The sequence below is a fragment of the Protopterus annectens genome, chromosome 2.part1 (genome assembly GCF_019279795.1).
Source record: "Protopterus annectens isolate FY-2018-M chromosome 2.part1, PAN1.0, whole genome shotgun sequence".
Classification (NCBI taxonomy): domain Eukaryota; kingdom Metazoa; phylum Chordata; order Ceratodontiformes; family Protopteridae; genus Protopterus; species Protopterus annectens.
The window spans coordinates 821698955-821716038 of NC_056729.1; the positions used below are offsets into that span (position 1 = coordinate 821698955).

At 38.1% G+C, this 17084-nt stretch overlaps 1 protein-coding gene across 1 annotated transcript in view; it reads left to right on the forward strand.

The window, feature by feature from the left end:
* The window catches only part of ZDHHC2 (zinc finger DHHC-type palmitoyltransferase 2), a 1463314-nt gene that overhangs the window by 1201110 nt on the left and 245120 nt on the right, over window positions 1-17084 (forward strand). Inside the window, 1 exon segment of the mRNA XM_044062506.1 lies at window positions 3350-3482. Within this exon segment, the coding sequence (XP_043918441.1) occupies window positions 3350-3482 (133 nt within the window).

The following is a 17084-nucleotide window of genomic DNA, read 5'->3' on the forward strand; positions in this document are numbered from 1 at the left end:
CAGTTTAAGTATTAACTGATAAACTGAATGGGATGTTTGAAAAATGCATTTTACATGTTTGGATTTTATAGCTTATAGATGTTCTTTAATTCTGTCTGCCAACTTTCTAGTTGTTTTTCATACATAAAATCATTCACATGTAGGACACTCTGCAACATAGTAAAAGGAGCCAAACACTTATTTTGGTGACTCGTGCAAATTCAGATCCTCATCTATGTACCTATTGCATTTGCAAATAAATAAGTAAATAAAAAAATGTATGTGACTGGCTTCACAACCACAAAAGTCTTGGAATTCTAAAAATGTCTGAATCATGTCTTAGTTACCTTCTAAAATTTTTCAATTTATTTTAATATTTTTTGATTTCCTGACTATTTATACTGAAATTAATGGACACAGCAGTGGTATATTTTTTTCACTTTTTTCTGCTTGTTTTAATATCTCAATGTTGTTAAAGTAAAAGTAATTATAGATCAGATAACTAGAATTTCAGATTAATGAATGAAGATATTTCGATTAAGGAAGAAACACAAATATTAAAATAAATTTTGCCAGAGGGGTTATAAAGTTCAGCTTGTATATGCTATAATTAATGAGGTTATAGCTAAAAGAGTTAAAATTTTTCTCCAGTTTTAAGACTGAGTTGGACGAAAAAAGTGTACCTATAATGGGTAAAATGTAGTTTGTTTTGGTGAACTGCAACTTTAGTAAATAACATTGGGTGGAAAAAAATTCATGTAAATTAATTATTTGAAACAATCCCATACACTGAATAGGACTTTACAGTCTGAAATTAAATTTGTTTTACCCCCAATTACCCCGTCTGTGTCCACATCTTACTGACTTGATTTAGTTTTGTTTGCAGCAGAATATGGCAAACATCTGGTTCAAGTTCTTCATAGAAGACAGTCTAAGAAACGTTGAATAAGACCACAGAATATTACTTCATGCCGGGAATTGTTTTAATAGTGTGCTTTGGGTTCAGAGTAGTCAAAGCCTTTCCAAAACCTGAATTAATTTTACAGGTTTGCATTATACCACATAACTGTCTATCTATCTATCTATCTATCTATCTATCTATCTATCTATCTATCTATCCATCTATCCATCTATCCATGTATCTATCTATCTATCATCTACCTATCCACCTGTCTATCTGCATCTCTCTAGCTCTGTCTCGCTCTTATTCTTCTTCCTCCAGCTCCTCCCTAGTACTGTTACACTGAAAATGTTAGCACTTTTATAGGTTCATATGTAAGTACTAGGCTAGTTACCCTTATCGACCATTTTAAGCCTTGCCAGTTTCCTATTGTGCTGAAAATCACCTAGCCCATTTGGTTATAGTTTGGCCTTATCCATCATATGGTCGATAATTATAGATTACCCATAATGAAAATGTCTGGGATAATATCATAGATAATTTGAGGGGACCCATACATGGGATAAAGCATTTAGGACCTGTGCCTCTGTCCATTAGTAGTACAGAGTATAGGAACAGTCCTGGGATACATTTTCAGTTTCTTAAGACCAAAGGCTGATGTAGTTATAAACCAGAAGTTAGAAAATAAAAGGTGAATAACAGAAAAATTCGAACTCCGAGAATGTCAATACTTTATTACACAAAGCTTTCGGATATAAATCCTTCTTCAGTGCAATATACAATCTGTAACATTCTTTCAGTTTTTGTAAAACAAGAGTAAAATTATGTGAGCATGGCCAGCTAATCACATCATTTCTACAATAATTCAATTAACATTTTAGCTTAGAGATATAGCAGCTCCTTAAAATGTACTCAGGCATACTTTCAACTCAATTTATAAATACATACTAGAACTATATATTTAAATAATTCTATCTAATAAAATATTTATTACAAAAATGTTTTACATGTTCAAATTATTTGCACATATACAAAAAAGAATACATATATATATGTATATACACAGATTTAAAATACCTAGTGTAGTTGCATTTGTCTAGTTGCTAAAACTGGCTTAATACTAACCATGTTATTCAACCCTGGTAATTCATCTGCTTGCAGTCTTAAGATCCACGCATATTCTTTATTGTCCAGAAAGTTATAAAATAAATTTTCTGCTTCTCATACATAGATCTAAGTTGCACTTGAATATGAACAGGGATGAATTTTGTTTTATTTGGGTGTGAATTCTGTTCCAGAGCAGCAATATCTTTTGCAAGATATACCTATTCGATGTCTGATATATATATATATATATATATATATATATATATATATATATATATATATATATATTTCACAACATCAGAGCGCTTAAATAGTAAAGAGCAGATGATGAAAGTTGTGAAATATCAAGCATCGTGAACGTAGATCCCCGTATAGTGCACAATGGGAAATTTGCCATTTTCTTCACTGTAGTGCAGTCTTGGAGTTAGTATATTTAAGCAGCAGGGGGTGTGGGGGTGCAAGGGGGCTTGCCCCCCACAAAAACATGAAAGAAGATGTTTTCACTGGTTAGATTTTTTTTTATGATCGATATTTTACAACTTCAGTCGTTCAGTGGTGAATTTATAAATACCCATCCAGTTGTCCAGCTTCTTTTTAACAGCAGATATTGTGTTATAATGTTTTACTTGGGGAGGTTGTTTGTTCAAGAGAAGGAGAAGGCACTGCGTGACAAATCTGCCCCTACAACTTGTCTTATTTGTTGGAGTAGATTTAGATCACTGGCTTTACTGTTAGTAGGAGTGTTTTATTTTAGGAGATATAAAAACATAATGAAAATAATGAAAAGCAAGGCCTGAGTTACCTTAACACAGCATAACTGATCCTGGTTATCATTTTTGTACCATACAGAGAAGGAATATACATTAAGGAAGTCTGCAACTAGTTTGGAGTTCATTAGTGATATTGGAATTACTGATGTCAGTTGCACATGAATAATAACACAAGTACACAAAAATAGACAAAAAACATTTTGGACACAAATAGACAAACAAAAACTTAAGGAAACATTAAGGAAAGAAAACTTCCTTAAAGTTTACCTGTTCGTATATGAGTCCAATATGAAGTGATCTATGTGTCAGAACTATAAACAGCTATGCAAAAGCATCAAAAGCAAATGTTTATTGCTTTATTAATGCGTGGCATGAAAACAGGTTATTTCAGTTAACACTGTGCTTATAAACAGGGGCTGTTTTTAGGCTATGTTCAAGAAAATGTGTACTTTAAATGTTCAAAATATACAAAAGATGTATTGTTTATTTCCTGAAATAATATGCATGTCTTTGTAGAGTAGGTGGGTCAAGCTGTCTTTACATCCTGACAAATTTTACATTTCTAGCTCAACTTTTTTCTTGTGTCTTGCAGAATGGCCTTCCTGATACACAAGCCAAATTCCACATCATGTTCCTTTTCTTTGCTGCAGCTATGTTTTCAATCAGCCTGTCCTCACTGTTTGGTTACCACTGTTGGCTTGTCAGCAAAAATAGATCTACTTTAGGTAAGAGATTTGTAAATTTAACAATAAATGTTGCCAAACCTCTATGGCATAATTTTGCACAAGTAAAGGATCAGATTGCATAAATGTATGCTTGTTCATTTACTTCTATTTTTTCTTAAATTTTGGAAGGATTGTGTTTACATATAGCATTCTTGTCCTTTGTAATATTCATAGTTTTTCTGTTCTTAAAATGGGAGTAATTCATTACTAGCTTAATAGAAATGACAATTCTTTAAGTTGTATCATCAGTAAACAAAATTTAGTAAGTTAAATATTGCTAAATTTTAGAGTTACATGTAACAGTTATCAGAGACAGTTCAGGCTTGTAAATGCCTGATCAAAAGCTACAAATTTAATTCAGTTGTAAAACTTGCTAAGGTATGGAAACCAAATACATGGTATGACAATTTATTCCACAGTCATGGAAGACTCCCAGTTGCAAACTAATCTCTGTTGATGGAGTTGTTACTTTCAAGTTTAATCAGTGCTCCTTTATTTTTCTACTAGCAAACTGATATATAAAAGGCATCGAATGCCAGGAAAAGAGTATGTAGAAGGTCTGTACAGGTTTAGTGTAAAAACAGTGTACCTCAAACAGTGTGGAAACATTTGTATTTTTAAATGGTAAAAAGACTCCTTTCAAAGTCCAATTGTTTAAAATAATTGCATTATCCCACTCTACATACATAACTCTCAAGTCCATATTCCTTATCAGCCTATTCATTCCTCCTAAATCCGTCACTATATTCATTCTGCATAAATACCTGCATCATAGGGTAATTCCACTAGGAAAAGTCAAATAGCAAAACCCAAAGCATCTGAAATGCCAAAAACTAATGCTCAAAATTTAGAAGGGTGAAATGGTTAACTGCAAGAGGTCTTGTGGGGGGCAGCCTCCCACACACCATCCACTCTTATATATACCAGCTCCATAATCACACCAACTCAAGGAAGGCAGAAATCTCCTAAAATAGAGAATCACTGTCAGTGCACAGTTACATGTCAAAATGACTGTGATTTCTGTGGAAACCAGTGATAGGAATTGTGTTCCTAGGCATCTTGTGCTTAGGGCAAATGATGCCTGAGGAATGTCACTTTGGCAACTATAGAATATCTCAAAGGATATTAGGAGAGGTAGGTTAGACCCAGATATTTACTGTCATCCAGTGGGGTGTTGTATTTTTCATATGGTTTTAAAACATCCCTAGCCACACCACTCCCACTTCCACTGCCAGTTAACCAGAAAGCACAATTCAAAGCACACTCTTTCTCTTTTGTTAAATTGTCATTGAATGCATTTCAACTTCATGTTTCACTTGCAGTAATCTAACATATTCCATTGCAGGCTTGACAGTGCCAGTAAAACAGGAACTAAAATGGAGGTGTGTCAGTGTAAAACTAATTAAAATGTGAAAAATTATTCTAAAATGTCTTGTAGTCATATAATCATAGCAACTAAAATAGGAGTGCATTGATGTGGAGATATTAAACATCTGAAACACTATTCCATTTTTTAATAATGAGAAAATGATTAAATTTAAATAACAGTTCATAAGATATTATCAGTTTATAGGTAGTTACTAGGCATGCAGTCCAGAAGACAAGTAAAGACCCTTAGCCAAATTCCCATTTTCCCCAAAGCACTGTTTGGTTAAGTGACTTGTTCAATATCACCCAGTAGGCCAATATAGGTGGAATGATTTATATCCTGTACCCTTGACACAGGACACAACTCAGTAGCAAGTGAGAGCTTTAGCCCTTTGTACTAACTAAATTGTTAATAGTGTTTTTCAGTCTGACTTAAGAAGAATAAAAAATACTGACTGATTTGGAATATCAAACAAAACTAAATGTTCATCATTCTCACTGCTGCAGTACCCTATAGGAGTATCCTGCCAAGGATGCATAAACCAGACAGCTTATAAATGCTTTCATCCCCTTCCTGTCACTCTGGCTATCTATTGGATAAGCTCTTTTGGAGGTAACTATATAAGTAGCCAGACTGACTAAAAATCTTCAGAACTTTCTTGTTGCTTCATGTTGATGCAGCTCTGAGCATCTTGGAAATAGCAGTTAGCCGAATGTTTCTTTCTGATAGATAAGTCCCCTTTGGGGAACCCTTATAAACTTACTTGTATTTTATTGAATGTTTTTTGTTTATTTTTGACAGAATTGAAGTATGTCTCCTTAAAAAGTACTAGCTTTTTAGTTATGTAGGAAGTTATTTGTTAAAGGACCACTATTTTGGTTCTGAGCATAGTCAGAGCCAGATCCATCGCTAAGTGACCTGGGCCCACTGGTTGGGGGAGGGGGGCATCGCTGGCCAGGGAGCTACCACAAGACTTGATTTTTAATTAAACAATGAAAAACAAATTTAATTACATTTCTTCTTCTTTAAGGGTAGATGTGTGTGTGCAAGTTCTTCTTTAAGAACATACATTGCATGTGTGTGTGTGTGTGTGTGTGTGTGTGTGTGTGTGTGTGTCTTTAGTACGATGCATGCACATCAACATGGATTTAAACATTCCTGCTGTTTCTTTTCACACACACACAGAATTTAAACATGAAGAACTTGCTGCCATGACAGAGATAAACAAGCTGTTCCTTTCGTGTGTGTGTGTGTGTGTGTGTGTGTGTGTGTGTGTGTGTGTGTGTGTGTGTAATGTCCTAGTAAGGGATGGCAGGTAACTTAATTAGCTTTCTCAGCCTCAAAACCTGTACCTTGCTTACAGGAGACGAGAGTCTGAATCTTCTACACCAACTACCAGACTAGTCAAGAAATGTGAGTTTCAGTGCATTTTCAAGGAATTGAGAGTTTCAGTTCATGCTCAAGGAATTGTGAGTTTCAAGGGAAGAAAAGTTTGCTGTTCCTCATGCTAAGTCTGTTTTCAATGTGCAACTGTTTTGTTTATCAAACAGCCATCAGTGTTTGTGCTTTAGAATTGAAAAGTATTGTTAGTAGTACAATAATTAGTATACTTACCTTTGGTGTAGTAGGCTGTGAGGTCTACTACCACATCATGTAGATGTGTTCATGATACTGTGGTGCACTTTAACAGGGGATGGGGGGGCTGCACCCCATGTGTGTCCTCCTTTGGATGAGATGTCTAGTAACTATGAACCTGTTGTCAGTTTGCCAGCCATTCCCTATTGCAATATTACCAGTCTGCCAATTATTTTTTTAATGTAACATAGGAAATTAATTCTTCAAGGCAGCAGGCACTGAACTTGTAGATGAAACACTGAAATGTAAAGTTGTCTACCAGCAACAACCTCTTCATTAATTACAGATCGCTTTAATGTAGAATTATTCAGATGACTTTTACTTCTAGAGAGATTGTGCATATTGACTGATATCGGTGGATTATAATGGCAGAAGTCTGAGTGGCCATTTATGGTTGAAATGTTTTCATATGGGTAGTTTTGTCATTATTGATTCATACATTTTGTTTCATTGTTTTCCAGAAAAATGTTCAAAACTACAAATTTAAAATACACTCTAACAAGTGGTGCTATATCATACAAGGAATATCATTTTATACAATTAGGAAGGCAAATAAAAGAATACATGCATTTATGCATAGTGCTAAAAATGTGTGCAAGCAACCCATGGTTTGAAAACAGACCAAAGATAAACTTAATCCACCATTGGCTAAATGCATTTTCTTTGAATGTGGGTTTCAGTAATGTTTCAATGAATGTGAGTTTCAAGGGCAGAGGCATTTACTGTTCTTGCTAAGTCTGTTTTCATTGTGAGACTGTATTGTTTTGTTTAGCAAATGGCTATCAGTGTTTCTAATGTAAAATCTGAAATAAAAGTTTTATATTAAATCCAAATATATGTAAACATTGTAGAAGTAAAGAAGAAAATAGTATGTACACTGACAAGTTTGAACAGTGTTTATGATAACTGGAAAGAGATAGCCAAGTGATGGGACACTGTAATGACTGTGAGGGGCTGCTGCCAGGGGAGCTGCTCTGGAGGGGCCCTCAACCATTACCCTGACTAGGGCCCCATTTGACCATGATTTGGTTGTGGGAATAGTTTTTTTGTTTTTTAAGCTTATTTGTCTTATTATGTAGATTTTACTCTACTTATATTTTGGAGAACAGGGAATTACATTATAGGGTAAGAAACTTTGTGTTACATTGGTGCTTGTGTACACTTCGTGACAACTTACCTGACAGACTTTTTATTTAGCAGCAGTTCACTTTCAAGATGGAATTTCAATTTCTAATGGGAATGTTTCTGTTTTACTTGTTTACTTTATTGTTATTGGGAATTTGGGGCTTTTTTCATGTTTATGTGGTGCTTGTGTGCATTAAGTGACAACTTTCCTTCTGACTGATTCTCTCCAGTGCAGCTTACTGCTAATCAGGCTTCTTCCTCCACTGCAGCATGCACATACCTAAAAAGAAAAAACGGTTAAAGCAGGAGCCCCTGCTTTCAGTCCGGGTTCAGTCAATGCCTCAGTCTATTGTGGGTGACTCTGCAGTGGCCATTGCTGATTCTGCAGACCACTTACTGGTTTCCTCGAATCCCCTCTAAGGTAGCTTTGCCAGCCATTATGAAACTAGGGTCAGACATGCCCTCCTCAGCTGTTTCAGTATCTGATGCAGGCATTGGTAAACCATCCATTTTAGGTACGGGAGGCATCTAGGAGGGTCATCTCAGGGCAGCCAGGGAAACAGACCTCTTTTTTGGGATGATATACTTTCCCCTAGTCAGTTTTCCTCCAAGGATTTTTTGAGGAAAAAGAAACAGAAAGTTAATCATTGTGATAACAGAGAAATGACATCTGATTGTAACAATAATGTTCTGACCATCGTTTGTTGCAGACAGTCAATAGTGGGTCCCAATGCCTCCATCTCTTCTTTATTCCTCCACTTCCAGTGATGAGGATACTCTGTCAGATGATTATGATGTGGTCAAAATAGGGTTTTATCTCCTGAGGGTTCAGTAGCCCAGGACTCTGACTGTTTGGACAGCGAGCCTGAAAATATACAAACAGGGACATTTTCCTTCTCTGAGACTGTCTCTAGGCTAAAGGATGTGTTTTCATGGGAACAGGTTTATGCTCCCCCTGAAATGGGCAGATAATGTGATTTATTAGAACAAGAAGACCATCAAAATGCCCCATTTCTCCTATTCTGCCAGTCTTGGATGCTTTCAGTGCCACCTACAGCTCTTCTGTTTTCCCAGCCATCAGTCACAAAAGAAGGCAGGTAAAAAAGTCTCTTAAGCTAATAAATATAATTTTCCTCATCTTAAAGCCGATTCTGCAGCCAGATCTCCTGCTGCTCTACTTTAAACAGGCTCTTCACCACCCCTAACTCAGTTCCTGGGGATAACCAGTGTAAATGTCTAGACAGACTGGATAAGAGACTCTTTTTGTCTTCTTCAACTTTCAGAATACTCAGTTATCACAGCTATATATGAAAGTTTATGCTGAAATGTACAAATAGTTTGAGAGAGTTTTCTGCATCCCAACGTACTGAAGATAGGACATATTTGAATCAGATTGTATTAAACCTGCCCCAGGTATGTAAACATGCCTCAAAAAGTGTGCATGATTGTTCTGATACTGTTTTTAGTGCTTCTGCTTTGGCTACAGTCTTAACAAGATTTGTCTGGGTATGTAATCAAAAGTTTTCAGATGATTTTTAAAGTCAGGAATTTTGAATTCCTCCTTGACAAGGAGGTTTCATGTAGGCATCCTACTATGCAGGTCCTCAAAGAATGAAATGAGAGGGAGAGATAAAGCACAGAGTTTCTGGGATTTTTCAGGTTCCCCAGTTCTTTCCTTCCAAATCCTCTAGCCCCTTAAAAAGACAAAACAAGCAGATGGTGCCACTTGCAAACAGAGAGACAAAAATCTAAAAAAGAGATGGCAGGAGGGATCCAATAACAGGCCTCAAAACAAGGAGTTTTTCCAAAAAGGGTCTGGTACCAGCCACTGAATGACTATGCCAGAAATATTTCTGGTCAACTTCCCAACTTCTCCTGCCCCAGCATCACTTATCCTTTCTTAGAATCTGGTCTTCACTGCTCTTTCATGGCAACAGATTGTCTCAGACAGCTGTCCCAGTCTAGCAAAGTTGTTTCTCCAACTGCTCCAAAACATATTAGAAACAAGTGTCATTGAACTTGTTCCTGCAGAACAAATAGACAAAGGCTTTTATTCCAGAATGTTTCACATTCCAAAGAAGGAGCTCTGTTGGAGACAAATATTAAGCCTGTCTTTTCTCAGTCTTTTTGTGAAAGTTCCATAATTCAAGATGTTAATCATTTGAACAGTGTTAGCTCTTGTTCCATCTCAGAGTGTCAAAGGGGTAAAAGTGAAACAGTTCAGACAGACCAAATCCCATAAATATCAAAGAAATGTTGGCTGTGATTCATGCCATAAAGTGTCTACATCATGTATCGAACCTAGGTCCTGTGCAGATCATTACAGACAACACCACAGTGATGTAGTATATAAATAAGCATGTGGTACCAGGTTGTACCCTCTGTGCCAGCTAGCAGTGCTAGCTTAGACGTTGGCGCATAAGCATTCTTTAACTCTCCAGGCATCTTACATACCGTCACAGTAAAATACAGTGGCAGACAAGCTGAGCAAGTCCTGGGCAGATCCTCATGAGTGGAAGTTTTCCTGCCTCCTCTGCTATCTCCCTCATCTTGCTGGTCCCGGTGGTGCACTACAACTACATTTCAATATTTTTCAAACTTTTGTGAATAACTGTAGTATTATTTATTTATTTATTTATTTTTATTTTATTTTACATTTGTTGACCGGGCTAGTCCAGCTGGATACATATCCCTTTTCAGTAGAGGCCCGGGGAGAAAAGCTCCAACATAAAAGCAATACATGATGAGAGCAAGTTACATTTACAATATAAGAATAGGAAATAACAATGACATAAAAGCAATACATGATGAGAGCAAGTTACATTTACAATATAAGAATAGGAAATGACAATGACTTAATACAAGCACAAGTAGCAAAGCTACAGGTTAAACAAACTAGTGTTATAGGATAAACACAGTGAGAATAATGGACTAGGAACTAACTTATCAGGGCAAATTATGAGTACAGGAGATTTGATAAGTTAGTCGGGTTCTGTGCATGGGCATAGCCATTGTAGCTTAAGATGGCTTTTGAGGTTGTTTTTGAACTGTTGATGTGAGGTCATGAGTCTAAGGGTGTTTGGCAGGGAGTTCCAGGGCTTTCCAATGGAGTTGGCGTATAGGGCATCACCACCCGAGTTCTTAGCTTTAGTTGTTAAGATCTGGATGTTATTAGCTGATCTAAGGGAGTTAAGGTTGGAGTAGGGGGTCAAAATACTACACAGTGAGGGAGTTCTGTCGGGATAGTGGATGATTTTAAAGGCTTCGGTGAGTTGATTAAGTTTGAGAAGATTGGGTAGTTCCAACCAACCGAGTTTCCTAAGGTTAAGGCAGTGGTGGGTGCGATATGGGGAACCTGTTATAAATCTAGCAATATGGTTATAAGCAAGAGAGCATGTTAAGTTCACGTTTATTGAGGAAGGAAAAGACTGGGGATGCATATAGTAGGGTGGAGAGGAGATGCGTGCGGGCAATAGTTAGTTTGGTCAAGGGGGTTAAGAAGTTTTTTATTCTGTACATGGATCCAAGTTTTTTGTTAACCGATTTGATGGTTTGGGTAATGTGGATGTCAAATTTTAGCTTGTAGTCAATGGTAACACCTAGTAATTTGGTACTGGCAACAGGGGCTATGATGGTTCCATTGATGGATTTAATATGAAAAGGTGTAATGTTAGTATTTGGGAGTTCATTGCCAAGGGGTGTATTGGCGTTGGGAAAGAATAGGAGTAATTTAGTTTTTGTAGGGTTAAGTAGGAGTTTCAAGTCAGTGAACCATTTCTCAACTAAAGTAAAACAGAGTTGAGTAGTAGTTTGGAGTACTGAAAGGAGACAGCGGAGCAGATCAGGGTGGAGTCATCGGCATATTGTATGCAGGTGGATTTAGGGATGACTGAGTGCAAGTTGTTTATGAAGATGGAAAGAGAAGAGGACCAAGAATGGAGCCCTGAGGAACACCGATGGTGTTTGAGAGCAGGTCTGATAGTTTGTCTTGCCACAGGACAGCTTGTTGCCTACCAGTGAGGTACGCCTTAAACCAGCTTAGTGCAGGGGTGCTAAGATATAGACTTTCTACGGTATTAAGTAGGAGTTGGTGATTGACCATGTCGAACGCTTTCGATAGGTCAAGAAAGAGGGCGGAGGATATTAGTTTGTTGTTACGATTGTTATTAATGGAGTCAATAAAGGAAAGGAGGGCAGTGGTAGTACTATGGTGGGGGAAACCATGTTGGGAGTTAGATAAGAGATGATTAAGGGTTAAGTAGTGAAGGAGTTGTTTGTGAACACATCTTTCCATAATTTTCGCTATTGGAGACAGGATTGCTATTGGTCTGTAGTTGGATATTTCAGTGGAGGTACCTCCTTTATGAAGAGGATGATATAAGAAATCTTCCAAGAAGAGGGAATAGTGGCTTCAGTAATAGTTCTATTGATCAGGATGGATATAGGGTAGGCGATGACTTCAGATGCTATTTGTAAATATTCGCTGGGAGGTGATCAGCCAGGGTGGTTGGTTTAAGTTTTTTTAAGAGGGAACAAATATAGGAGGAAGAGACAGGGTTTAGGTTAAAGGAGATGTGGGCAGCTTCATGAGATTGAGAGGAAGGTGGAGCAGTGGAGGTTAGTTGGCTAGCAAGAGATTGGATAGTATCGGTGAAGAAGGAGTTAAAGGTGTTGGCTACTGCCTCTGCATCTTTCTCGATGTGCTTCTCAGGGGTTGGGGTGGTAGTTTTACCTGGGTGAAGGAGAATGTTAAATCCTGCCCAGAACTTCTTTGGATTGTTCTGGTGTTTATTCTGGAGGTGGCAGAAGTATTGTTTTTTGTCCTGGGTAGTGGCTGATTTGGTAGTGTTTCTTAGCTGTTGAAATTTTATGCAATCTTGGGGGGTTTTAGTGGCTCTCCATTTGTCCCAGGCCTGGTCTCTGAGTTTCATTTTGTTTTTGGTTTCTCTAGTTAACCAAGGTGCTATACGTATTTTGGATCTGATTAGTCTGTTTGGGGCATGTGTTTCTAGTATCCGAAGGAATGTATCGTTGAAGTGGGAAACACTCTCTTCTAGGAGTAGAGATTTTAAAATGGACCAGTTGCAGGATTTTAGGTCTGCAAGGAATAATTGTGGGACAAAGTTCTTTTTGTTTCTAATTAGTCTATATAAGGGGGGGTTGGAAGTTGGGCATTTATGTTTAATAATATAGGTAATTAGGTGGTCGCTGAGGTCATTGGGAAGGGTCCCAGTGGTATAGTTAATTGAATCTTTATTGGTAAGGATCCAATCGATGGTGGTTTCTTTTTGGTGAGTATTGCCCAGTCTGGTTGGACAAGGAATATTTTGGGAAAAGCCATGTAGGTTAATAGGTTGTGGGGTTGTATGGGAAGAACAAAGGGACCAGTCTATATTGACATCCCCAAGTACTATGGTTTATTGTGGGTAACTAGTGGCTAGCCAGGACAGTGTTTGCTCAAGATTTTCTATGTTATTCCCTGGTGGGATATAAATAACAATGAGGTTGATGCATTTTGAGTGTTTAAGCATAACTTTAGGGCAATAAGTTCTAAGTTAGAGATTGTAGGAGGTTGTGTTGGGTTCTTAATGATATTCAGAGTATTCCTGAACATAACAGCTATACCTCCACCCCGTTTCTTTACAGCGGCCCTGAAGATATTATACCCAGGAGGGAGAATCTCTTCGTCCTTAGTGGTGGGTTTTAGCCATGTTTCAGTTAGACACATAATGTCAGGGGAATGAGTAGCTAACATAGCGTGCAGGTTGTGCACCTTGTTGTTAATGCTTCTCAGGTTCAGGTGTAGTACTAGAAGGGAGTCAGTAGAATTACGAGCAAATTTAGATGGGTTAGAGTCTAAGACATTAGGGGGACCTGGATTGGGATGGATATCGCCATAAATGGTAATACTATTTTTCAGGTAAATTAGTAGTCTTTGTAGTTTGAATAGTAATTTGAGGTGATTTTTATTATTTGAAATTTTAGGGTGACGGAGGGTGAGTTGGGCTAAGTTGGGGGATTTTGTTTTAACAGTGTTAGGCGTTGGTGGGACAGATATGGCCAAAAGATTAGGATGGCAGTTGGTGTAGCGCTTAGGATGGGAGAATCCTATAAGAGTTTGGTTTTCATACTTTGTTAAAAAATAGGCAATAAGGAGTAGTAGGGTCGTTGAGAGGAGGGTTGTAGAATAGGGGAATTTGGCCATGTTGTAAGGGTGGAAAGTGTACTAGGAAGGGAAAAGGCTTTAGTTTTGTCTTTGGAATTGGGGGAGGACCTAGAAGTGGGAGGAGTAAGGAGGAAGTTGAAGGGGCGTATAGTTTGCAAAGGGGAACTTGGGAGGGGTTATCTATTCCTATAAATGTAGAGGTACTGGGGGCGGGTGGGATATGGGGGCAGGGAGAGTAGCGGAGCCCGAGCGAAGCGGAGCGGGGCATACACCGCCCGGAGTTCTCAAGGTCTTAGAGCCAGCACTAGGTGAGTGAAATTACTACCAGTGCATACAGTAAAGAAGCACTTTGGAGGGATATATTTTGCACTTAAGTTACAGAAATGATAATACACCGCCCGGAGTTCTCAAGGTCTTAGAGCCAGCACTAGGTGAGTGAAATTACTACCAGTGCATACAGTAAAGAAGCACTTTGGAGGGATATATTTTGCACTTAAGTTACAGAAATGATAATGCCAGGTTCCAGTAAGCAACAACCTTATTTTGGTCTATCCAAGAGAATTGGGTAGTAGCTTCTCAAGGAGGTGAGGACTGGTCTGTGCAGGCACTTTGGTTGTTGTCAGGTAGGAGCGTTTGTTCTTAGGAGCCACGCGTTGTTAGGATTAGAGTAGGGGGCTTCCATTCTTTACTGTTCCGTTCATGTCTGCATCTGCTGCTGCACACAGAAAAGGCACAATGAGCAGTATATATTAAAGGCTTTTATACAACTGAATCACTAGAGAAAACACTCCTCTACCCAGCCTGAAACATAACTTGCCTCCTCATCACTGCCAAAACAATATGATATAACTGCAGGATTTGTTAATGCTTTTATACAACTGAATCGCGAGAGAGAACACTCCTCTACCCAACCTGAAATATAACTTGCCTCCTTATCACTTCCAAAGCAATACAATATAACTGCAGCCTTTGTTAATGCTTTTATACAACTGAATTTCTAGAGAGAACACTCCTCTACACAGCCTAAACATAACTTGCCTCCTCAGCACAGCCAAAGCAATACAATATAACTGCAACCTTTGTTAATCTATGTTCATATCCTCACTTTTTTCTGCCTCAATTACTGTGTGTGTATACAGCTACTACCCACATCACCGAACCTAAACCAAACCTCCTGCTCTATCTCGTTACACCTTCTCAGCTACTCTTGACTGTTCTACTCCCCACTTGACAGCACTATTTCCACCATTTCATCTACCCTAGACTGTTCTATTCCACCTTTTAATCTACCTGTTTCTCCTCCCTCCTTTGCCACTACTTTGCTTGTATATAGTTTCTCTCATTTACCTCTACTTTCCAGGCTTTCTAACTAATTACATTAGATTCACTTTACTGTTTCTCTTTTCTTTTTCTATGTAGACTGCTGAGATCAACCCAATCCATTCGCCCTCACTACACTTGGGCTCAATTCTGCTCCCCTACCATACCACCATCCTCACCCACCGCTGAATTCATTACATTTATAGCTAACCACCTTTAACACACCCTCCCTAGTGCCTCCCCTTTCTGCCACTCTTCACCAATCACATTCTACACTTTCCTCTTCTTGCCTACCATTACTCAATCATCAGTCCCACCTGCCTTGCCATTACACACTACTTATCCCTTGCACTCACTTCACCCAACCACACATAAACACCGTCCCCCCTTACATTAACATCCTCACCCCATACACATCACTACCTATCTAGACTCCCTCTCCTAGGCAACACTTACTTCACCTCTCCCTACATCCTCATTCTTATAATATAAACACTACATACTACATATTCACATCCTTTAAATTCTCACTAACTCCTGTAACTTCCATTGTCTTGTTGCAATTACAGTACCATCCTCTACCTCCCCACTAACCTCTACACTAAGCCTAAAAACAATCCATCTTAAAGCTTAAGCTCTCAATACACTCCACAGGGATACTCAGCACCCTGTTCTATACTTCCACATCTCATTATCCCACCTTGATTCTAACTCTTTTCTCATCTCCCCTTCTTCTACTCCTATGTTACCTCTCTTCATATCACACACAAATGAATCCTCTACACCTTCCTCCCAGTTCCATTCATAATATTTCAGCCTCTCAGCTACATTACTCATTCACAATAGCACCCTCTCTCCTCGCAACTGCAAATTCCTCCCTTCCCAAAATCAAAATTCCTCCCTGCATCCCAGTCACCCTTAGAACCAAGCAAAAATAACACTTTTTTCATCTCTCTCACTGTACCTCAACTAATCCTTCTAACACTTTGCTCCTTTCGGGTAACATCCATCCCAATCCAGGACCAAATTCCCACCTCCTCACAAATAACCTGACAATATATTGTCGGCATTTTCGGAGCAGAGGAGAGCTGCAACAACAGCGTCGGGGACGGAAAAGAGGCAGAAACAACGTGAATGATTCTTACAGAAGGGATTACAAAAATGGACAATACTATGGACAGAATTGCAGTAAGAAATGTAAACGCTAATACAAGTGTTGAGTTTACAGTTGTTAATATGGTAATTAACTTTTCCAGTTGTAATTTAACATCAGAGCAGTTTGCAGTAATGAAGTTAAGCCTTAAGTTTATACCAACTGTGATTCCTAGGGCCCATGTAGTAAAACTGGAATTTTTTAAACTTGTTCGTAAGTTGCATCTTAAATGTTTTTTTGCTAATAAAGTGAATTCTGATATTTCCAGCTTAGAAAATGAAGGATGTGATGATAGTTTCTATTCATGTTATGAAGAGATGGAAGAAGCTGCAGTTAATGATGACCGAATATAGGGTTGGGAGGGTGGCCTAATGGCTAAGGTGTTTGCCTTACAAACACAAGGTGCAAGGTTTGAGTCTCATAAGGGATAATTGGCTAGGCTTAAAATGGCTCACAAGGGTAGTTAGCTTAGTACTAATCTATGAATAAATGCTTATTGCACAATAGATGCATCTGATGTTCCTATGTTACGTAAGTTCATTCCTCCCTTTGAACATGTGGCCCACTTTAGTTCTATGATCAATTTGTACGAATGTTTTGAGAAACAAGAAGAGCATTGAATATAATTTAATGTATAAAGAGTGGCAGTCTTTAAAGGACTTATAAAATAGAAAAGATTTAGTAATAAAACCGTCCGACAAAGGCAAAAAAATTGTAGTTATGAATGCAGCACAATACCATAAAATATGCATGGACCACCTGAAGAATCAGGATGTTTATGAAGTATGTGAGAAAAAAGTATTTGAAAAAGCTTTGGTAGAATATGAAAAATTA